The sequence below is a fragment of the Acomys minous genome, assembly GCF_964271855.1.
Source record: "Acomys minous genome assembly, chromosome: 1".
In the NCBI taxonomy this organism is placed as follows: Eukaryota; Metazoa; Chordata; class Mammalia; order Rodentia; family Muridae; genus Acomys; species Acomys minous.
This window is the reverse complement of record NC_140483.1, coordinates 142,525,856-142,548,593: the sequence shown is the minus strand read 5'-3', so window position 1 is coordinate 142,548,593 and position 22,738 is coordinate 142,525,856. Positions and strand designations below refer to the sequence as shown.

The 22,738-nt window shown below is 52.2% G+C and overlaps 1 protein-coding gene across 3 annotated transcripts in view; it reads left to right on the top strand.

The window, feature by feature from the left end:
• The first annotated feature begins 388 nt into the window (after window positions 1–388).
• The window catches only part of ANKS6 (ankyrin repeat and sterile alpha motif domain containing 6), a 46,847-nt gene continuing 24,497 nt past the window's right edge, over window positions 389–22,738 (top strand). The window contains exons 1-10 of one of the 3 annotated variants that reach the window (XR_014779970.1): window positions 389–782; window positions 3,633–3,743; window positions 8,067–8,569; window positions 10,911–10,955; window positions 11,990–12,194; window positions 13,804–13,910; window positions 16,315–16,463; window positions 16,976–17,174; window positions 18,063–18,112; window positions 21,131–21,337. Coding sequence is in view for 2 of the 3 variants with exons in the window: in XM_084785648.1 (XP_084641774.1) it covers window positions 451–782; window positions 3,633–3,743; window positions 8,067–8,569; window positions 10,911–10,955; window positions 11,990–12,194; window positions 13,804–13,910; window positions 16,315–16,463; window positions 16,976–17,174; window positions 18,063–18,112; window positions 21,131–21,337 (1,908 nt within the window). In the remaining variant the exon portion in view is untranslated. The remainder of the gene's footprint in view (window positions 783–3,632; window positions 3,744–8,066; window positions 8,570–10,910; window positions 10,956–11,989; window positions 12,195–13,803; window positions 13,911–16,314; window positions 16,464–16,975; window positions 17,175–18,062; window positions 18,113–21,130; window positions 21,338–22,738) is intronic. The other 2 variants (XM_084785648.1, XM_084785649.1) reach the window with 2 other exon arrangements.

Below are 22,738 nucleotides of genomic sequence, written 5' to 3'. Positions count from 1 at the left end.
TGTAAGTTACTCCCGCGGTGTGAGCCACACGTCAAAGACAAAGAGACAGAAGGGCTGGTAGGCTGGTACTGATGAAGAATCCAGCATTTCAGGGCTGCTGGGGCAAAAGACGGAGCTGACCCATTCGTCCCGGTTCAGTCAGTTGACTCTTTAGGCTGGTGAAGCGCGGGGCGATCTGGGGGTCGGTAGAGACCCGGAATGCGTTCCAGGGCGGCGACTCTGAGGGCCCCTAAGGCCAGAGGTCGGATTAGCCCCGGACTGGAAGGCTGAGAAGTGACCGCACAAGTCTCAGGCCCACCCTCCAAGCCCGGAGGCGGGCCCTGCGCGCGCGTACCCAACAGGCGCGGCCCCGGCTGCGCGCGCGCACCCAGGGGGCGGGCCTGCGGACGGCGGCGAGCGCACGCGGACGCGGGGTGGGATCAGGCGGCGGCGCGGAGCGGGCGGCCGGCGATGGGCGAGGGCGCGCTGGCCCCGGGCCTGCAGCTGCTGCTCCGCGCCTGCGAGCAGGGCGACACCGACACAGCGCGGCGCCTCCTGGAGCCTGGCGCGGAGCCCGCCGCGGGGCCCGAGGCCGGAGCAGAGCCGGCAGGGCCCGAGGCGGCCCGGGCAGCGGAGGCCGGGGCGCCGGTGCCCGTGGACTGCTCCGATGAGGCAGGCAACTCAGCGCTGCAGCTGGCGGCGGCCGGTGGCCACGAGCCACTCGTGCGGTTCCTGCTGCGCCGCGGAGCCTCGGTTAATAGCCGCAACCACTATGGCTGGAGTGCGCTCATGCAGGCGGCCAGGTGAGCGGGGGTCCGGGAAGGAGAGAGTCCGCGACTCGTGAAAGTGCGAATGGCAGACTTGGAGCCTTTGCGTTTGCTCGTCTGTATGCTGGAAATAGAAGGGCGGTTTCAGAAACACAAGATTAGAATGTTAGAAACTTTGGCTTTTTTAAACAGTGTGGAGGCTGCGGAGTGCATATTGCAGGCGTTCATTCATTCTTACCAAGTGTCTCCTGAGAACCTGTCTACTCATCCAGGTTTGGGGGCGTGTGTGTGTGTGTGTGTGTGTGTGTGTGTGTGTGTGTGTGTGTGTGTGTGTGTGTGTGTGAGAGAGAGAGAGAGAGAGAGAGAGAGAGAGAGATTCCGGGATCCACTTAAGTCCTCACCTGGGGATAGGAGTGGGGTGGGTAGATAAAGTAGCAATTTTGATCTGGAAGGTCTGGCTGTAGTAGCTAACCCAGTTGGGGGAACGGGGGCTGTTTTTAGTAGAAATGAGGTATAAAAACCCAATGATGTGTAAAAAAAACTAACCATGACAGGGAAACGGGGATGAGGGAGAGCGCGTGAGGGTAGGGGGGAGCAGCACAGTGCAAACACATAATCGTGACAAGTGGTCGGACACCAAGGAGGATGCTGAGACCCGGAAGGGGCTAGAAATAATAGGAAACAAGCCCACCATTGGAGAGAAGAAATCAGGTGCTAGATTCTGAGGTTGAAAAGAAAGAAGCTCACAGTCTAATAATGTTTAGAGTGTGGAAGGCACACAGCACCCGTGACTGAATCGGGCTTTTCTTTCGGGTGAGTTACATTAACCACCTGTGAGAATAGGCGGAGAGATAGGCAAGAGTCAGGAAGGCAGCAGCCCAGAGAAGAGATGACAGTCGCCTGGATGAGACTAAATAAAGTTCCTGGTGACTGCCTGACCCTGGAAGGGTCTGGGAGAGAGGGAAACAGCAAAACCTATCTCTAAATTTCTGGCTGGGGGTTACAAATGTACTGAGCTGGACAATACAAGAAAAGAGACCATATTATTTTTTTTAAAGATGTATTTATTTTTACTTTGTGTGCATGAGTGTTTGTGTGCCTGTACATATGTGCATCACATGGGTGCCTGGTGCCTGAGGAAAACCAGAAGAGGGCGGTGGATAGCCTGGAGGTACAGACAGTTAGTTAGTGGTCACAGGTGCTTGGAACCAAACCTGGGATCTCTTTGAGAGCACTCTTAGCTGCTGAGCCATCTCTCTAGCCACAGAGGGACAGTTCTGAGAGTGAGCTTGGCTTTCAGGCACATAGCAGGTGGCACCAGAGGAGAATGCCAGGGCAGCAGGTGTGACCTCAAACTCTTTCTTCTAGGTCCGCTTCCCCTAAGTGCCAGTAGCCATTCTTCCCCTAGGTGAGCTTTTCCCCTGTCTAGTACCCGCCCACCCCCCAGTTGGCTTGTGGCATCCCTGGACTCCACACCCCTCTCCCCGGGCCTTCTCTCCTGCCCTCATCTCAGGGTGACACTCGTGCGCAGACTCCCCATTACATCGGTGCAGGCCGAGATGTCATCCAACCCTCTGTCCCTTTCAAGCCAACTCTGAGCATTCACTCTGCACCAAGAATGTCTTCTCCTCCTCATAGGTGAGAACCTGGGAGTTGGGTGGCAAAATGGGCCTCCAGCCCTTCAGTCAGTCACAACGTGTGTTGGCAGAACCCTTTAGCGTGAGTCTTCCTCTTCTGCCCTCAGCAAAGCCTCTCCACTCTGAAGGCTTCTTCCAGGAAGCCTTCCTTATCCTGTGGCCATATCCTCTGACCTCATCAGACCAGCAGAGCCCTAGCCACTTGCCGCAGGCTGCCTCCCTGTGTACCCAATCCTGGCTCTACCTGAGACTCACTGGATGCCTTCCCAGATGGGGATCCTGGGGTGACCTTTCTGAAGGTTGTGACTGGGAGGCCCGAAGTCTGAGGAGAGGGGTCCAGGGCAGGAAGGGGCATGAGGAAGAGGCTCAGAATGATCTTGGACATTTGACAGGTCTAGGTATACGCCTCATCTCTGAGCTCCACTCACCATAGGGCGCTTACAAGTCCCAAGGAACTTGTTGAGAGCTTTGCTTACCATGGATTGCAGCACTGGTTTGCCCCAGTGCCACCAACAGCTGGTCACCTGTTTCTGCTGTTAACCACGTTCTGCAGGATGGTCCACACCATCTGCTTAATGTCAATTCCTTAATGTGGGCCAGGCTGGCCCTGAACTCGAGAGCCTTCGGTCTCTGCTTCCCCAGGGCTGGGATTTGGGTGTGCGCCATCATGCCCATCAACTCCTGTTTAACTTGATGGGCAGGAGACTCAAATGAATCATGATGGTTAATTAACAACTTAACAGGTTTAGAGGGCTTTCTTGTATAAAAGTTGGTGAGGGGGCGTTGGAGTCAGCCCAGAACACACCCAGAGGGGACAGAGGGCAGGGAGCTGCAGGAGTAGGTTTTAAGGAGAAAAAAACGGAAGTCTGTGCTAGGGCGAGTTGGCGAGTCCTGATAGGACAGGTTAGCCAGTGAGGCCAAATGATGAATTTTGATTGCTGGAACTTGGTGTTTTGGTCAGGCATAAAGAAGGAGCCAAATAAAGGACTAGGCCTTGGGGGCTAGCTTTAGAAGTGTAATCTAACGGTTTAGCAAGGCAGAGGGAAGGAGGGAGGGTTGGCCCTGGTGGTGCCATGCTTGCTATTGCCTGGGCCGGTTAGATTCCTTTCGTTGGTATTATAAAAAGAGCTGGGATGTGTGGTCCAAGCACTCCAGGTTTGGCACTTTGTAGTTGAGAGGCTTTGGGTTGTCATTTCCTGTCTCAGTTTGCCACAGGTGCTGTTTTTTAATTACTATTTTATGTGTGTAGGTGTTTCCCTGCACCAATGTCGGTGTGCCATGTGCATTCCTGGTGCCATCAAACCAGAGGAGGGCATCAGAGGCCTTGGAAGTCGAGTTACAGGCAGTTGTCAGCAGCCAGGTGGGTGCTGGGAATTGAACCCGGGTCCTCTGGAAGAGGATGCTGTTAACCACTGAGCCATCTGTGACCCTGACAGGTGCTGTTTTGAGAACATTATTATGGTATACTCTGTACTGTTCTGTGAGACCAAGGGAACCCCTATAAGAATAAGATGAGAATTCACATTTGTCTGTTCACCAGGGCCTGGGCACCTTCTAAGTGCTGTCCCTCACAGACGCCTCCACTACCCTGCTGCCTGGTCCATGTGGAGGCTCAGTGTCAGGGACCAATGTAAGGAGACTTCCTCCAGGGTCTGCTGTCGGTCCATTAGAACAGGAGGCCTGTGCACGGACACTCTCCATTTTTGTGCTCCTCTCAGAATCCTCAGAGAGTGCTACAAACAGTCACTGTGTCTACTTAAGTGGATTTGTGTTTAGCATCTTGTCCTGTGTTCCAATATCTAACAGTGAGGCAAGCCATAGAGGCCTTGGGCGGGATTTGGAGACAACAGTTTCTTAAGGTTTTAGTAGAAATTAGTCCTATTTTCAAAATAATAGATTATTCTTTTCTTCCCCATCCCCAGTAGTGGGGATTAAACTCAGGGCAAGCATGCTACCACTGAGTTATAACCTCAGGCCTCTTTTAAAGCAACATCTCACAGAATTGCCCAGGCTGCCCTTGACCTTACGTTGTAGTCTAAGCAGATCTGATCACCCTTCATCAGGTCCAGCTAACAGTGACTTTTCTTGAGCCACCTACCTTGTGTCCAGCACTGTGCTTCCTGCTTTAAATGGGTTCACTCCTTCAGTCCATCCAAAACCCTAGTGTGGATTACTGCTGCCTCTCCCCCTTATAGATAGGGAACTGAGCTACAGAGAAGTGAGGCAACATGCCCACGCCTCGTAGCTGGTTGAGTAACAGTAACATTCACGCTCAGACTGAGCCCAGGAGCCATTCTGAGCAAGGGATGGCATGGTGTTGGTTTCTAGCTGCACCTTGGCCCGTGTACCTTGCATCCACTTTACCCCACTCATGTGGGTGGCTGCCAGGTGCTCTTGAGTGGCAAGATCACGTGCCCACTCTTAGCGCACAGGTGTTAATTGCTGAAATTAATTGGCAGTTTCAGCACCTGCTCAGAAGCCCCCAGCAGCCCCATTTCCAGTAATTGCCTATTAGGAATTGAACATCCGCAAAATTATCTCGGGCTCTGTTGCATCATTTTATATTTTCAGCCTAATTGAATGCTCTCTAGGGCCACCTGAGAGTTCAGAAAACATTCCAAAATTCAGTATTTCTGCTCAATCCCAGCTCTTTGCTCCCTCCGTAGGATCTGGGCAGGCTGTAGGAGCTGTGATTTTGAAATTCTCGGGGCTGGCTTGGGCCCTGTCGCTTTCAAATTGAGATAAATTGCTCTCTTCTCCGGCTCTTCAGCCTCCTTATCTGTGAAGTGGGAGGCACTGCGTTCATCTCCGGATTTCAGATGCGATAAGAATCTGAAAGTGCCTTGTAATCTGCAGTTGGAGATTACGCTAGAGTTTATTTTGTGCTACTGAAACCGGTGGGAGCTTTTAACTCTACTGCGGTGGAGGGCAAAGTAGGCCCTGGTTGCTTTCTGTCTCTCAGACCTTCCCTCCCTCCCCTGCCCCCCCCCCCCCCCCCCCGCGACCCGTTCATTCATTTGTTCGTTGCACAGAATATACTGAGTTCAGTGTTGAACTCTGACATAGGTCTTCTCCTGTGGTAAGGGCCAGGGAAGTCTCCTAGCCCCGCTCTTAGGCACAGTCAGGTAGGGGAGACACGGGTTTTGAAGGAGGGCTCAGGTGTAGAGAGGGAACCTGCAGACTTGGCGACTTGGGGGCGGGGAGCCCTTGGGAGGGAGCTCAGGAAACGGCTCAGAGTTGGTGAGGTGGAAGCAGATGGGGGGCTGGGGGAGGGGGCAGCAGGGCGGAGGTTCAGCACTTTGCCTGGCAGGACCCAATGGGACAAGAGTGGGAGGGAGTCAGACTGGTGATGGCAGTGCATGGGAGGAGGGGACGAGGGTGTGGCGGGGGCTGGGAAACACCAGCCACGTAGGCAGCCCTCCCTAGGCTGCGCAGTTGGGAGGGACCTTGAAGTTTAGGTGTGTGGGCTGCTTGGAGGAGGCAACAGGACCAGGAAGGCCTTAAGTTTGCAATTTGTGAGTGTGTTTCCCCAGACTCGAGACTCTTTGCTCTGGAGAGGAACCCCATTCTGCCTAAGGCATGGGGGTGGGGGTGGGGGTAGGGGGCGGGTCACCAGGTTCTCTTTCACAGGCTGCATGAGGCAACCTGGTGTGTCAAGGTTCACAGCCCAGAAGGTATTTTAATATTCAGCTGGGGCCTCAGACTAGAGTTCAGCCCTGGCCCCGCCTCCTTCGAGGGGTGGGGGTGGGGTGCACGGAGGAAGCCCCTAGATTTAGCTGAAACACAAAATCCACTTCTAGAAAGGAGGGCTGAGCAGCAGCTCCACCTCCGAGCCTGACTGTGGTCCTCTGACACTGGTCCCTGGCTTTGTCTTTCTTCCCTGTTAGCCAGGAACCTTCTCTAGCTGGCTCTCCCCACTCCTCTCACAACACAGTAAGTCCGCCCCGCTGAGAAGTGGCATCTGGCCTTCTCCTGGAGTTGGCGGGAGTCTGTCCATCTTCTCTGGGCCCTGAGTGCAGCCATAGCTGGCGCTTCTCTGAGAAATGTCTGGCCTAAGCCAAGTTCATAGGCACCTGCCCTGAGCATTCTTGCCAGCAATTGGCAGTAGGCCCCGGCAGAGGTGCTAGAGTTCATTTGCCCAGCACAGCAGCCACAGCTGGCATGAGCTGGGGATGGTGGGGACTGAGGAGGGCAGAGATGAGTCACAACAGGGGCCTTGCCCGGGAGGGAATCCGAGCACTCACAGAGGCAGACAATAACGCGGAGTATAGAGAACTCAGAAATGGGGCGCAGAGTGGTGTAGGGGTGTGTGTGTGTGTGTGTGTGTGTGTGTGTGTGTGTGTGTGTGTGTGTGTGTGTGTGTTTGATCCATCTCATCTGCCACGGGTGTATTTCCTCGGGTAAAGTCCCCTTGTTTTTCAGTTTTCAGATTTCTTTCTTTTGTTTTATGTGTATGATGTTTTGCCTGCATGTCGTGTGCACATACGTGCCTGGTACCGCCTGAGTTCAGAAGACCGCATCAAATACTCTAGAACTACAGTTATGGATGGTTGTGAATGGCCGTGTAGGTGCTGGGAATCAAACCTGGGTCCTCTGCAAGAGCAGCAAGTGCTCCTAACTGCTGAGCCAGCTCTCCAGACCCCCACCTTATTTTTTGTTTTTTATTTTTTGACACAGTGTCTCTCATTGACTTGGAGAGCAGGCTGATGTGGCTGGCAAGCAAGTCCCACAGTGCCACTTGTTTTAACCCCTTCAGTGCTGGGGTTATAGATGTGCACTACCACGCCCGGTTTTTAAAGTGTGTATGCACACATATGCATGTTTGCATGTATATAGGTACATGTATAAACATACGTGTGGTGAGCTGAGGCCCACGTCAAGAATTTGTCTTGATTGCTTTCCATAGTAGTCATTGAGGCAGGGCCTCAGTTGAACTCAGAGCTTGCTGATACAGTTAGTCTGGCTAGCCAGCTGATTCCAGGCATCCCCCTGTCTCTGCCTTTCTATGGCTGACATTTTTATTTTGCTTCTAGAGATCTGAAACCTTATTCTCATGGTTGCAGGGCAAACGTTTTATTACTGAGCAGCTCTAGCCTCGGGCCTGAGTTTCTCTTCTTTCAATTTTGGGCATGGAGGGTAGGGGTCTTACCATATAGGCAGGCTAGCTTCGAACTCATAGCGATCCTCCTGCCTCTGCCTATCCAGTGCTAGGATTAAAGTATGTATGTCACCGTGCCCAGACAGGGCTGGATGCTTTATCCCAGAGTGAACCTTAGCTAGGCAGGTGACTGTAGCGTGGAAAAGGCATAGCAATTATCATAGTGAATACTGAGGGTCTGCATCCTTTGGCTTACACTGTTCCAGGAGCTTTATACAGATGCTCTGTAAGCCTCAAGCAGTCCCTCGCGGAAATATGATGATAGCCCCATTTTACAGATCAGGAAATGAAGGCATAAAGAAGCATTCTTCCTCAGTACCATATGAAGGAGAGGCCTAGATTCCAACCTACTCACGGCTTCTGTTGTCAGAGGAGAATGGTTGCTCAGAGCCATCCTGGCACCTAACACTGGTGCTCTTCTGAGCAGCCCCAGGGCCTGCAGTAGTTGGCAGTGGTGAGGGTCATTGGAACTGTTCATTTGCCGTGTTTTCTTTTGAGTGCTACTAATTCCCATCCTTTTGGCAGGTGTGGGCATGCAAGCGTGGCACACCTCCTCTTGGATCACGGGGCTGACGTCAACGCTCAGAATCGTCTGGGTGCCAGTGTGCTCACTGTGGCTTCTCGGGGCGGCCACCTAGGCGTGGTGAAGCTGCTGCTCGAGGCCGGTGCCATCGTGGACCATCACAACCCCTCTGGCGAGCCACCGGTGATGGGAGGCAGCCGGGACGAACGGCTGGGCATCACAGCTCTGATGGCTGCTGCTCAGCATGGGCATGAGGCCGTGGTACGCCTGCTGATGGAGTGGGGTGCAGACCCCAACCACACAGCCTGGACCGTAGGCTGGAGCCCTCTGATGCTGGCAGCCCTCCTTGGGAAGCTCAGTGTGGCACAGCAGCTGGTTGAGAAGGGAGCCAACCCCGACCACCTCAGTGTGCTGGAGAAGACGGCCTTCGAGGTTGCCCTTGACCGCAAGCACAGGGAGTTAGCGGACTACCTGGACCCACTGACCACTGTCAGGCCAAAAACAGGTCAGGCCAAACCGTCCGTATCCCACACCCCCCTGCTATCTCTGTTGTGGCCTCACAGAGGCCAACGTTTGCCCCGCCAGAAATGTATGCCAAAGTAGGAGTCTTGGCATACAGGCCCTGAGCTTTGAGCTATACAGTGCCCACGAGTGCCTGCTATACACAGGCCTTACACATTCCTAAACAGGGTGCTCTGTGAACTTGCAGAGTGAGGCCTTTCCTCTCTAGGATCTGATTCCGATATGGTGGTCCTAGGATTCTTCTAGAACAGAGGCCAGCAGAGTTTTCTCTGTAAAAGGCCAGATAATGAATATTTAGCTTTCCTCGTCTATGTAGGTGTCTACTACACAATGATTATTGGCCCTCCTCAGAGTGAAAGCATCCATACTTAGCATGTGGGTGTGGCCCACACTTAGAATTTAAATGAGTGGGTGTGGCCTTGTGCTAAGTACAGAGACAGACTTTGGGCAGGTTGGCCCCAAGCCTAGGTTTGTAGCTCTGCTCTGGAATGACATGCTGCCTGTCAGTCCCTAAGGACCTGTTAGTATGGAGTAGCTCCCTTTTGAGTTTGGGTTTTCCTGGTATAGTTGTGGTTTTTTGCTCTCCATAATTTTTAAGGTCTAAGAAAGATGTTTTAAGTCATGACACCTACCTCGCCCACACTGTGTCATTTATTTCCTATCTATGGCCTGTCTTCCCGTACAAAGGCCATGGTCCTTCACTTAGTGAAGCAGTTACAAGCAGGTAGCATTTTGGAACCTCTGCTCCAAAGTGACACACGCAGCCTGAGCAGCCAGCAAAGTGGGAGACAAGCGCAGACTCCATCAGACCCAGCTTGGGCTTCTGTTTTCCTACTGAGGCTGTGTGGCCTCTGCCATGGAATTTGCTGTCTGGGAATCCTAGCATCCTGCTTTATGAAGGACAGACACATTTCTCTTGCCAGGCTTGGTGACCATTGTACTTAAAAGTGCCTGACCCAGTGCCGGGTGTGTAGCTCTCAGCAGTGGAGGTGCAGTCCCTTCACTAGTGTTTGTGGGATGTCTGCTCTGTACCACACACCTTGGAGGACCGTGCCCTCTGTTGGGGAAGGTAGGTCATAAATCAGAAATAAATGACACAGCGTGGGAGAGGTAATTGTCATGAGTTAAAATAGCAGATATGAAGAGAGCCCGTGTGACAGAGTTGTAGAAATGTGAAATGTCAGGGCTAGTCTCCCAGGGAAGATAACTGTGAGTGAATCTCAGGGGTCCAGCCAGTGTGTTAGCCCCAGGGAGAACCCCCACAGAAGTGAAGGCCGCACAGCCATCCCAGCAAAGGTCTTTAAGTCATCAAGCAGTGGCCAGTTCTTCCCTGGAAATGCTGGAAGTCCACTCCCACAGGACCTTGGCCTCCCTTGGCTCTTTCTCACCCTCACCAAAGATGTGATAGTGTTTTACCTTCATGCTGTGCGGGGGTTGGGACAGATTTTCTCTCCCCTGAGACATGGCGGGGTCCTGGAACACCACCACTAAAGCACCAGGCTACACTGTGGTGACTCATTGTGCCAGGTGTCTGCTCAGCAGCCAGCAAGTAAGACCAGTGACGTTCCTGTCTCTCAAAAAGCCCTGCTTTGGGAAGGCCCTGAGCCCCAGCAAATTCTGCTTGTAAGCAATTAAAAGCACTTATATTTTTACAAATTTTATTTTATGTATGAGTATGTTGCCAGCATGGATGTCTGTAAACTGCTTATGTATCTGGTGCCTTAGGAGGCCAGGGGAGGGTACCAGATCCCAGGCTACTGGAGTTACAGATGGCTGTGAGCCACCATGTGGATGCTGGGCATCAAACATGGGTCTCCTGGGAGAGTAGCCAGTGCTCTTAACTGCTGAACCATCTCTTCAGCCCCCAAAGGTGACTTTTTTTTTATTACTACAATGTAGCATCATGTGTTGATATTTTCACAGGCAAAATTAGCTCTGTTGTTCTGTGGCCCTGGCTGTACTTAACATTGAGAGTCATGGAGTCACCCTTACGCAGCCTGGCTGGGATGGGTGCTGGGGCCCAGTTAGCACAGTGGTACTCTGAGTAGGCTCCATGTTTCTGAAGCACCCCCTCCTACGCCAAGTGCTGGTCCTTGGGACAACCTGGTGGCATGGATATTGCCTACGTGCTGGTGGTAATGGGACAGCTTGTCAAGTCATGTGCGTGCTAGCTCACATGGGGCTCAGCCTCACTGCTCCTAGCCTCTGCCCCGTGGCTCCTGAGGGCATCCCCTTTAGAAAGCTAGCATGTGTTCTGACCCCCATGGCTTTACAGTTGTGTTCAACTTCTCCTTGTTTAATTCTGAAAATTTCTGTTTCCCCAGATGAGGAGAAGAGGCGGCCTGATATTTTCCATGCACTCAAGATGGGTAAGTGCTTCAGAAAGCTTTTTGGATGTTGAAGAGCCTAAGACACACCTTCAAGTGATACAGGGATCTGATAAAGAAATGCAGTTTTGGGTTTTGCTTTATTTCTTTTTAATAATTTCTGTAACTTTTCTGAGGTTATATAATTCACTCTCCCCAGGGAAGGCTGGGCCATGGAGGTCCATATTTATTAGAGTGTTCTACCCACAGATTCTAGAACATTCCCCCATGGCCCTTATATCCCACTACCTAGACACTAAGTTGTACCCTGCCTTCTCTTTCTGCGAGTACCAGTTTTGTTATGACAGAAGAGCTCTTTAGCCCATAGTTTCCATGTGTGTGAGAGAGAATGCGGCATACATGTGCCATGGCGGCAGGCGGAGGTCAGATGACAGCCTCGGTGTCCCTCGCTTACCTTCTACCTCCCATCCTTCCCTTCCCCTTCCTTACCTTCCACTCTGAGAAGGGTTTTTGTTTTTGATTTTTTTTGTTTGTTTTTTTTGTTTGTTTCTTTTTGTTCTGTTTCATACGCTAGGCCAGCTGGCCAGCAAGCTGCTGGGATTCCCCTGTCTCCTGCCTCCTTGTACGAGCACTGAGGTTACAGACCCTCGTGCCACGTGTTGTGTTTGCCTTTTATGTGGGGTTTGGAGAGTCGAACTGAAGTCCTTGTGCTTACATAGCCAGCACTTTTACCCACTGATCAGTCTCCTGAACTCCAGGGTTTCCTCTGAATACAAGATGGGAGGCAGCCCTCCTGGATGCCTGCTCAGCATCTGGACCTATACTTTTCCTCTTCAGCCCCACAGCTTTTCCTCACCCTCCCCACTCTCTGAGACACAGGCAGCACCTCTGTTTGTTCATGTGTTTGTTTCCATCTGTCACACAGAGGATCAGAGTGGGGCTCTCTCTGACCCACCTTAGTGGGCCCCATGACCACAGCAGAGGCAGAGTGAACAAATGTTCAACATGGGAGACCAAAGGATACATGAGCTTGTGGTGCCAGGACCGTGGGTCACCCGGACTCTTGCCATTTGTAGGAAACTTCCAGCTGGTCAAGGAGATTGCTGAGGAAGACCCCAACCACGTGAACCTGGTCAACGGGGACGGGGCGACCCCACTGATGCTGGCAGCTGTCACAGGGCAGTTGCCCCTCGTACAGCTGCTGGTGGAGAAGCACGCAGACATGGATAAGCAGGACAGCGTGCATGGCTGGACAGCCCTCATGCAGGCTACCTACCACGGGTCTGTGTCCCCCACCCCTCCACATGAGGCCAAGCAAGTGCTCTGGCTGCCGGGTGGTGGTGGTCGTGGTGGTGGTGGTGGTGGTGGTGGTGGTGGTGGTGGTGGTGGTGGTTCTGAATTAAGGTAGCCCAGGGCTGTGAGGACACTGAGGCCTGCAGAAAAGATGGAATGAGCATGGGCTGGGTTCAGCCTCCTGTCTATCCAGGGTGCTTGCTAGCCTGCCGTGGAGTTTTCCTGTAGCTGTGGACACCCACTCAGCAGGTGTATCTTAGACAGAAATATTCATTTCTTATTAGCTTTCACTGCACAGCAACTGGTCCATTTGGCGGTTTCACATGATGCTTCAGAGACCTCCATTAAGTGCTCCCTTTGTGATATAAGCAGTGGTCATACATGCCTGGGCTTTTCATGACCTTAGACACTGATAGTCATCGGACCTTCTCCTTTAAAATAATGTGGTCATCCCAGCCAAGTGGGCTGCAGCTGCTAAGTGTCCTAGTTCCCCCTTAGGGGTTTTCCTCTTGCCTGGTTCAGCTGGCAACATCACATTCCTGCATTGGTTAACTTATCTGATGAGACTCAAATCCTTGACCCTGCCAGAAAGTTCTAGAAAGGAGGTCTTGTCCATAGAGAGGTAAGTGTGGTGGCTGAGTGCTTTGGGGCAGAGGCCTTGGTTCTTATTAAGACTGCCCTAGCCGGACATGGTGGCGCACACCTTTAGTCCCAGCACTCGGGAGGCAGAGGCAGGTGGATCACTGTGAGTTCGAGGCCAGCCTGGTCTACAAAGTGAGTCCAGGACAGCCAAGGCTACACAGAGAGATCCTGTCTCGAAAAACCAAAAAAAAAAACAACAACAACAAAAAAAAGACTGCCCTTATTTCCCCTGACCTGCTGAGTGCTAGGGCACGAGGGAGCATAAAAACAGTGGTGATTGTCCACTCCCTGCCTAAACACTGGAAGATTGTGTGCCCTGGTTAACATTGCCAGGCTTGTTGTCCGAGAGCACGGCCGGCCACACTTTTCCTATCACTTGGTGGATTAGCCAAATTTGTGTCACTCTTAACAAAACGCCTGAGATGGTTAATTTATAAAGAAAAGATTTATTTTTAAATATTTCTTTATTATTTATACAGTATTCTGCCCACATGTGTGCCTGCCCACCATAAGAAGGAACCAGAAATCATTACAGGTGGTTGTGAGCCACCATGTGGTTGTTGGGAATTGAACTCGGGACCTTTGGAAGAGCAGACGATGCTCTTAACCTCTGAGCCATCTCTCCAGCCCAGAAAAGGTTTATTTTGTCCCATGGTTCTGGAGGTTGCTGTTCAAGATGGAGCTATCCCAAGACTTCCAACCTCTGGTGACAGTATCCACGGCATGGGCAGAGAGCAAGTGTCCAAGCAAGTGCTCAGTCCAGGAGGCAAAGCCTGAGGTCCATAACCCCAGTTTGAGGCACATACAATGACTAGGAGGCCTCTATGAGGCCCCGCCTCTCATGGTCCACAGCACCATCCTGTTACCAGGCCTGTGCATATGGGCTGCGGGCTGCGGGCTGCTCAATATCCAGATGAGAATAGTGAGTCTAACTGCCTGCCTCCTCGCTCCCCAGAAACAAGGAAATTGTCAAGTATCTGCTGAACCAAGGGGCTGATGTTGCTCTTCGGGCCAAAAATGGGTACACAGCCTTTGACCTGGTGATGCTGCTGAATGACCCGGGTGAGTAAGCCTGCAGACGGTGCTCAGCCTCCACACCTTGCTCACCCGGGACCCAGAGCAATGCCTCCCTGTGTTAAACCTATGCTGATTTCTAGGAAAACCAGTCCCAGGTGGCAAGGGCGTGTCCTATGCCCTTGGGACACTATGCTAGCCTCCTTCCAGTGCCAGCCATCATGGAGTTGGTAGAGAGAGAAGGCAAGCAAGGGCATGCGGCTTTTGCAGGCTGTTGGGCCTAGAGCCATTCTGTGGCTGCAGCCGGAATGCAGGGAACATCCAGGGCCTTTAGCAAGGAAAGCCAAGTGAGGAAGGAGCTCCGCTCTATACCATGGAAGGGCTGCTGGCCGAGGGTCCTGCAGGAACTCATTCATGTCTGCCTCACTTGCTTACAACTTCCCTGAGTTGCTGCTGGCCCCGCTGTTCCCCTCCACGCCCCCTCCCCCTGCTCTAACTGGCCCCTTTTCTAAGATCCAGGGCTTCCATAGGGCTGGGTCTCTGACATGTGACTGTAATTATCTAGAGGTTCAGTCTAGAGATGGAGACATTCAGAGGGCCCCTGAGCCATGGCTTTGAGCCTGGGCTGGGATCCCAACCCCAAGAGGTGAGAGCAGAGGCTTTTTACTTCATGATGTATGTGAGGTCAGGTGATGACTCACGGAGGTTAGTTTTCTCCTTCTACCATGGGGGTTTTCAGGATTATGGTCCTCTTGTCAGGCTTGGTAGCAGATGCTGTTGCCCGCTGGCCTTAAACCCTGTCTCCTGACTACTGGGTCATGGGCTTGTGCCATACCCATTCTTAGTATTTTGTTTTTTGTTAATGATTAGAAAAAATTCTCATGTGTGAGTGGTTTGCCCACACATATGTCTGTGCACCACATACATGCAGTGCCCATGTAAGCCAGATAGCGCATTGGATCCCCTGGAGCTGGAGCTACAGTCTAATATGAACTGCCGGGTGGGAGGACCAAACCCAGGTCCTCTGCAAGAGCAGTAGATGCTCGGGAATGCCGAGCTGCCTTTCCAGCCCCTGGGTGTTTTAATGAAATTTTTGTCCAAAATTTGACCCCAAATGCTTGTCTGTTGCTGAGTGTTTGGAGAGTTGGTACTTCCTCTGCCTTTTTAACTCACTGCTTTATATTCAAGTGTGTTGAGAAGCATGGGCAGGTGGAAGAGTGGCAGGTGAGTGCAGGCGGTCCCCAACCCAGGGGCTCTGAGTGCTTCCTTCATAATCTTGTCTAACGAGGGCTGGAGAGATGGCTCAGAAGTTAAGACTGCTCTTCCGGAGGTCCTGAGTTCAATTCCCAGCAACCACATGGTGATTCACAACCATCTATAATGTGGTCTGATGCCCTCTTCTGGCCTGCATGTGTACATGCAGATAGAGCACTTTTTCAAAAAAAAAAATGCTTTTAACACAACACAACAAAACAAAATCAACCTAGTTGAGTTCACATAACTAATAGTGCATTTAACATTTTAAATTTTGTGTTTATTTTATCCTGACTTTTTTCCAGTGCCAAATTCTTTCATTCTGCAGTTTTCCAGGGATGTGGTTTGCTTCAATGCAGCCTCCTCTTTAGGGACAGTGTGTTCCTTTCTAGTGAGGTCCTCTCAGAGAGGCAGAGGAACTCACCCATGGGTTAACCTGACCACCTGTGACATAAGGTTAGCTGTGCACCTTGGGTGCTTGGCTCACCTGGAAATGGTTGGTAAATGGAAAATTACATCTAAATCTTAAGTTCAGCGTGTGTAGAAAAAAAAAAAGAGCGCTGTTTTGAAGCCACCAATGCGATGACCTGGGCATCCCTACCGACTCCCCCATTATACTGCTGAAGTGGCACACACTTATTCTTTAAAGACATCCTTGAGGTACTGGGTGGCGTCTCAGATACACATTGCTCTGATGGCCCCGGAAGTTTCGCAGGTGTCCTTAAAGTGGGCACGAAGATCTGAACCTCTTGATGTGTATGATTTTGTAGGGTTTTCTGGGTCAAGAGAGCGGTGAACCATTTTCATAGGTTGCCCTAGGCGCTTGCAGGAAGAGCCAATGTGATTCCAAACCCTCTTAAACACATACCAAATGCCGCTGCCTTGCGCTCCCGAGGAAGAACCCCCTTGAAATCCTGGAGACACACTTGTGAAGCATGAGGAGGGACAGAGACAGGACAGGAGGAACTACTGTAGTCTGGCTGAGATCCTGTGCTTTTGGACACCTACCTTCGGGGGGGGGGGGGGAGGGGGCCCTCTGAGAGCATCAAATGGAGAAGTGAGGAGGTTGAGCCGGGCACTCGGGTTATTATGCTCACCTTGGTGTTGTGGGACTGAGTTCTAAGGCTGACTAGGGTTGACTTGGACCCCGCCCCAGAGATGCATTCACAGGTCAAATGCTGCTTTTTTGTGCCCGTAGACACTGAACTTGTTCGGCTGCTGGCATCAGTGTGCATGCAGGTGAATAAGGAGCGAGGCCGGCCCAGCCACCGGCCATCTGTGCCCCACTCGAAGGCCAGGCAGCCCTGGAGCATCCCCGTGCTGCCCGACGACAAGGGAGGCCTGAAGGTTTGCTTTCCTCCTTGAAATGGTTGAATGGAGACTGCTGCTTCCGGTTTTCAGGGCTGCATTAGCTTTGGGGGTGGGGTGTCGGCGTGGCTGGCAGGTGAGCTGGAGAGCTCATAGGAACTGAGGGGCCCCAAGGAGACTGGAGTTATCATATTAGCTGCTTTGCAAAAGTGTGGGGCCTAGAATTGCTCCCTTCAACTTTAGGACAAGCCGCAAATCAAGACGGCAGTGTAGAACCTCAATGTATAAATGGAGATTTTTTTTTTTCAGTCCTGAATTATATAGTCCATGCTTCTCTGCATTAGCTGCTGAGAAGTTGAGGGGCAGATGACTTCTTCCCTCTGGATGCTGCAAAGGCTTGGGAAGGGTTCGGTGTGCATTGTGGTCTTTTGGGAAGGGTACTGTGGCTGATTGGCAGCACCTGCCTAGAAACCAGGAGGGGGAAAGCATTTTGGGCTAGGGCCTGTCCTGTTGTCCTTACAGCTGACTTGTGTCTCCTTCCTCCCACACAGTCCTGGTGGAGCCGGATGTCCAACAGGTTCCGAAAGCTCAAACTTATGCAGACACTGCCACGTGGGTTGGCTGCCAACCAGCCTTTGCCTTTCTCTGATGAGCCCGAGCTGGCGCTGGACTCCACCATGCGGGCAGCCCCCCAGGACAGGGCTAGCCACCTTGGGCCACCTGAAGCAGCCCTTGCTACCAAAGACAGTGGTGAGAAGGGTCACACTGGATAGTTTCCAGCTGAGTGTCGAAGCCCAGGTCACTCCCCCTGAACTGCTGGCCATAGGATGAGACACAGGACCAGTGGCTGCTCTGGGAGACACTACAAGTAGACAAATATAGTATGCTGAATGGAATGGAGTGGGCAGCAGTAACCAGGACAGGAGGCCTGTGTTCTGGCCCTTCACTCCCTGCTATAGGACCATGAGCTAGGCACACCTTTCTTGCCTTTGATGGTTGGTGTCTGCACTGTCCAGTGTGATTGTGGTATTGAAAGTCTTAGAAATGCAATGATGCCAGGCGTGGTTGTACACGTCTTTAATCCCAGCACTGGAGAGGCAGAGGCGGGCAGATTGCTGTGAGTTCGAGGCCGGCCTGGTCTACAAAGTAAGTCTAGGACAGTCAAGGCTACACAGAGAAACCCTGTCTCAGAAAAAGAAAGAAAAAAATACAATGAATCCCAGCGGTGAGGTAGTGAGCCCCACACTACTAGGGACAGTCAACGGACTGAATGGCCCCTCCAGATTACTGAAGGAGATTTCCACACTGGAAGGAAAGTGCACTTGATAAGACCCCTCCAACAGTCAGACTCCCATCTGGATCAACCCCTTTGGCACCATTAGAGACAGACTATGGAGTGGGCACACTGCTGTCTCACCCAGCACGCCAGCGGCTTCTGCAGGGGCTTGAAGACATACTCTGAACTGACTTTAAATGCCGTCCATCTGTTAGTATATTGAACACTGATTGTTATTAAATATTTAAGCCCCCAAGAGAGCAGGATTTCCAGGACGTGGGGTCCCAGGCACTACTCTGCATGCTGTGGTCACGGGAGTTGGGGGTGGGGGGCATTTCAGGTAGCTTCTACTTGTTTTGCAGGTCCTGGGAGCACAAGAAGAGAGAAGGAAGATGTGTTGCTGACAACTATGGTGAGTGGGATGCCTAAAAGCATGAAAGGCAAGAGAGGCAGTGCCTGCCTGTGGTCCCTTACAGGAAGGGAAGGACCAGAACCGGTTCCTGTGCTCATGACCACTGCCCTCCCTGTTACGGTGAGCACGGCAACTGCTGGTCCTCGGCTACTTGGTTCCGAGGTCAGGGTGCCTAGGCCTCCATGGTGACCACAGGTAGACAGCTGGTCAGAATGAGCACCAGTGAATGAAGTACTGGTGCCCCTAGGGATCAGAGCAGATGCCAGCCCTGAGCCGTGAGCGAGGCCTTATGAGCACCTGTGCTCTCATACAACCCACACTGGCCCCACACTTGCTGTGTAGCCAAGGGTGACAACTTGTGGTGCTCCTGCTTCTGACTGCTGGCATAGAAGAGGATCTGTCATGCCAAGTTACACAGTTCCTGGACCTTGTGTATGCTAGGGAAACACTGTTCGAGCGGAGCCACATCCGCAGATCTTGGCCAAATCTAAGTCAGCCAGCATTACGCAGGAAGAGTCACCATTCTGGTCAGGGTGGGGTAAAGAAGGGGTGTTTCTAGTCTAGACAGGGCCTCAGTTTCCTGATCTGTAAGCTTAGAATTAGGCTAAGCTAAGAGTGTTAAAAGTCTCTGAGGTGCTAGTGGTGCAAATAAGACAGCATCTTACTCCGTGGAGTCGGGAACCTGGATTCCTCTATTCTCAGCTCTCCATGCGTGATCGATCATCTGTCCCCAAAGCTGCCTCACAGTCCAGGAGGGCTGCCGGAGCTCTGGCCGTTACAGCCCACATTAGACACCCCAGTGCCAAGACAGAACCTTCTGCATACAACTTAAAAGGAAGATTTCTTTTCTCTTTAGAGCTTAGGGCTCTTGAGGTTTTTTGTCTGTGATCTCTTGGTTCTGTGGCTGAGGCTGTGTGGTGACACCGAACATCATGGTGAAGGAAAACCATTCAGTTTGTGTAGTGAGGAGAAGGGAGAGGATCCCACATGTCACTCTTGCTCATGGCAGGGGGTTACAGTTCAGTCACAGCACACTGTGTAGAAGGCTGGCCCGTGAAATCTGTCCAGGTGATCCATCCGGTTCCTATTAAACACCAGGGATGATGTCATTGCTGAAGAGATGTGGAACGTAGATCCTAGAAGAAAAGCTGCCTTCTCTAACTTAGGGGGTGATTGTCATCACAGTGGTAGCTTTGAGATGAAATTGTCCCTCAGGAGGCTTTAAGCCTAGGGCTGTCTGACCTGGGCTGTGTTATCCTACCTCTCTGGCACCAAGAATCTCATGGGTTAGAGTACCTTGGCGCCGTGATCCCAATTCTGGCCAGCAGAGGTCAGTATTGTCAAGGACAGGCGAGCCTGAGCAGCTCACCTGCAGGAGCCTGGGCAGGGTAGGCACGGAGCATAAAGTCCTTCCTGCCTTTGTCCACACTTTGCCTGGCCAACAGGTGTAGTTGGTGACCCCCAAGATGCTCAAGATCACACATTCAGAATTAGCCATGGTGGCATTTTGTGGTTTTCATGTTTTGTGGATTTTTCCTAAGTGTTTTTATCGTCTGGGCTTGTGGGATCATGTTATACTAAGAACAGCAAATACCTCAGCATTTCTAGGTGTTCAGCTCCTTACATAGCCCTGCTCAGCCTCCCCAAAGCTGCACAAGGCTGGTGGCATTGCAGTGTCCACACCCGTAGTGTGTCGGACCTGATTTATTAACAATTTACCATGATCTTTTTCCATGTCATTAACGCCTTGTTTAGCCACATCATGTTTAATAGCCGTGTGACAGGGCATTCCATCACAGAATGACTTCGCCCAACACAGACCCATGGGAATCGGGGGTGGGTGTCTATAGCTCTCTGTAATTTTAACAACCCTGCCGAACATCCTTACACTGCTGTCTCCTTGGCTCCCTAATTATCCCTCAGGCAAAGAATGTGAAAGTCATTGGCTTTCAGAAGAGCTGCAGCAACGTCCAGCATCACCGAAGGAGTAGAGATGCCCATTGGTGGTGGGTGGGCTGCCCTGAATATCTAACCCAGCTCCCCTCGGGCAGAAGAAGGGCGTCCATTCCAGAGAGGGTGACACCCGTTCACAACTGGCAAAGAAACCGCTTAGTCAGCGAGGGAGGCCTGGCTTCTTGCCCTGTCACTCTTCTGCCCCTCTGCTTATAGGCAGCAGAGGCCACCAGTGTGCCCACTCCATGGCTCATGGTGGGTGGCTGCTGGCCCATGGCTCTCTTGGCCTCAGGGTGGGCGTTTGCAGCCACTGGTGCAAAGATGCCTGCATGCTCGCCTGCCCACCCCCAGGCAGGGCTAGCCGTGGGATGTCTGTCCCCATGGAGGACCATCTGTCAGCATGTTCAGTCTTTCCTTAATTAACATGAACATGGACATTGGAGTGCCACTGCAGGCATCCAACAGCCAGTGCTGGGTGGATTTCATATTGACCCCAGCACAGATTCACAGGGTAAAACTAAGTCACAGTTGAAAAAAATGTCAGTGATGGAGGGATGGCCAGGGCGTGGCAGCATGGACGTTACTGTGGCTGGGCTTGGAGCCCTCAGCCTCTGCCCCTTATGCCTTTATTCCAGCATGGCACATGTTAGTTTTGTGGCTCTGCACCCTCCTCCTGCACCCCTGGGCTCCAGCCATGCCTACATCCTGCAAACCCTATGTCTGGTGTCCATACCCTCATCTTGTCACAGTGCACTGGGTGACTGGGAGGGCCTGTAACTCTTTCTGGACTCCTGTGGGCAGTGGAGAAGTGTGCAGGGGTGTCATCACCTACAGGGGTGTCATCACTTACAGGGGTATGGTCATCTACAGGGGTATCGTTATCTGCAGGGGTGTCAACCTACAGGGGTGTTATCATCTACAGGATGTCATCATCTACAGGGGTGTTGTCACCTACAGGGGTGTCATCACTTACAGGGGTGTCATCATCTACAGTGCTGGGAGACTGGATCCTTCCCCAGTGTGGGAGTTTCCTGGGCCCAGCTAATCCCGGCTTGTCTTTTTCAGCTACGAAACGGAGCTCCCTTCCCCCGGCTCCCCAGTGACAAGCTGAAGGCCGTCATCCCACCCTTCCTGCAGCCCCCGTCCAGCTTCGAGCTGTGGAGCTCTGACAGGTCCCGCGCTTGTCACAATGGCAAGGCAGACCCCACAAAGACTGTGCTGCCCCCGAGAGCCAGCAGGGCCCACCCTGTGGGCTGCGTGGGCACAGACACTGTAAGTCATCAGTTGCTGGGCTTTGACCCTACTCACAGAGAACTGGGTGTGTGGCAAGCAGAGGGACCTCAGACACTGGGACCCAAGGTCACAGCAGCTCCTTTATTCTTGAAAGTGAGCACTGTCCCTTAGTATAAGTAAATCCTACCAAAGATCTGAACATGTGGAAGGTTGAAATGTTGCAAGGACAGGGACCTCTGTCCTCCCTGGAACCCTGGCTCCTCTCTGGGGAACGTAGCTTTCCTACCTCTCCTTCAGCTGGTGAGGAAAGCCAGGGAAGTGACCTGGGAAATGACTTGTTGGCTCTCACTGGCCTGGTAGGGGTGGGTCCGTGGTGGGATTCTTGGCCTCTCATAATGTTGCTCAGGGCTGTGACCAAGAGCACACACTAGGGACCATGGCGTACACTTCTGGTGGTGCTTTTGTGGGAGAAGAAGCCTGTCTCTTTGACCACAGTAATCTCTCATCTGGAGCCTTTGGTCTGTTTCCGTGCTGCCCCAGCATGGTCCTTGTCAGCGGGCCAGTGGTCTTTGGGTGTGTAGACTGTCTACACTGTGGTCACAGTAAGTGGGTAAGTTGTAGATGAGGATTGAGCACAGGCCCTGCTGCTTTGGTGGCTGAGTGACAGCAGACATCTGGGACCTCCACTGTGTCTGTGTGACAGGACTGTCCTCAGGGCTGGGCACTCTTAGGTCCTAGTAGGTATGTTGGGTGTATGAAGTGAGTCAGGTCTGTGGGACGGAACATGCCCTAAGCTTTCTTCTCACGGCTACATTTTCTGGAAAATGTCACTAACCCCAGGGGCCCAGAGGCCAACACTGATGCTTCATTCCATGGGCAAGTAGTCACTGACCGCGAGCGCTGGGCACTGCGAGGGGTGCCTCCTGGAGCTCCCAGCAGGGGGAGGACATAGGTGTGAGGCCTCGCTGCTCACCTCACCTTCAGCCGGGTATTTTCTTACAGTGCCATGTATGTTGAAGCATGTGTGGAGAGAGCTGTGCCCCGTGCTGAGGCTCATGGGAGAGGCAGGAGAATCTGTCCCAATGACTAGCATTTCTGTGGACTCTTCTTGGCATTCCCTGACTTGTGGCTGCATCTCTTCAGTCTCTATCTGTGGTCACTCAGCCTCTTTTGTCAGAATTCCCTGTGTCACGAGGAGGCCTGAGGTTATACTCAGGGGGCGTCTAGGTGACCCAAGCAAGTTCTTGTACTGTTCTTCCCTCCCTTCCTTCCCTCCCTCCCTCCCTCTGCCCTTCCCTCCCTCCCTTCTTCCTTCTTTCCTGCTTCCCTTCCTTTCCTTCTTTTCTTCCTTTCTTCCTTCTTTCCTTCTTCCTTCTGTCCTTCCTTTTTTTTTTTTTTAAAAAGAGTATTTTATTTATTTTTATTTTATGTTTTTGAGTG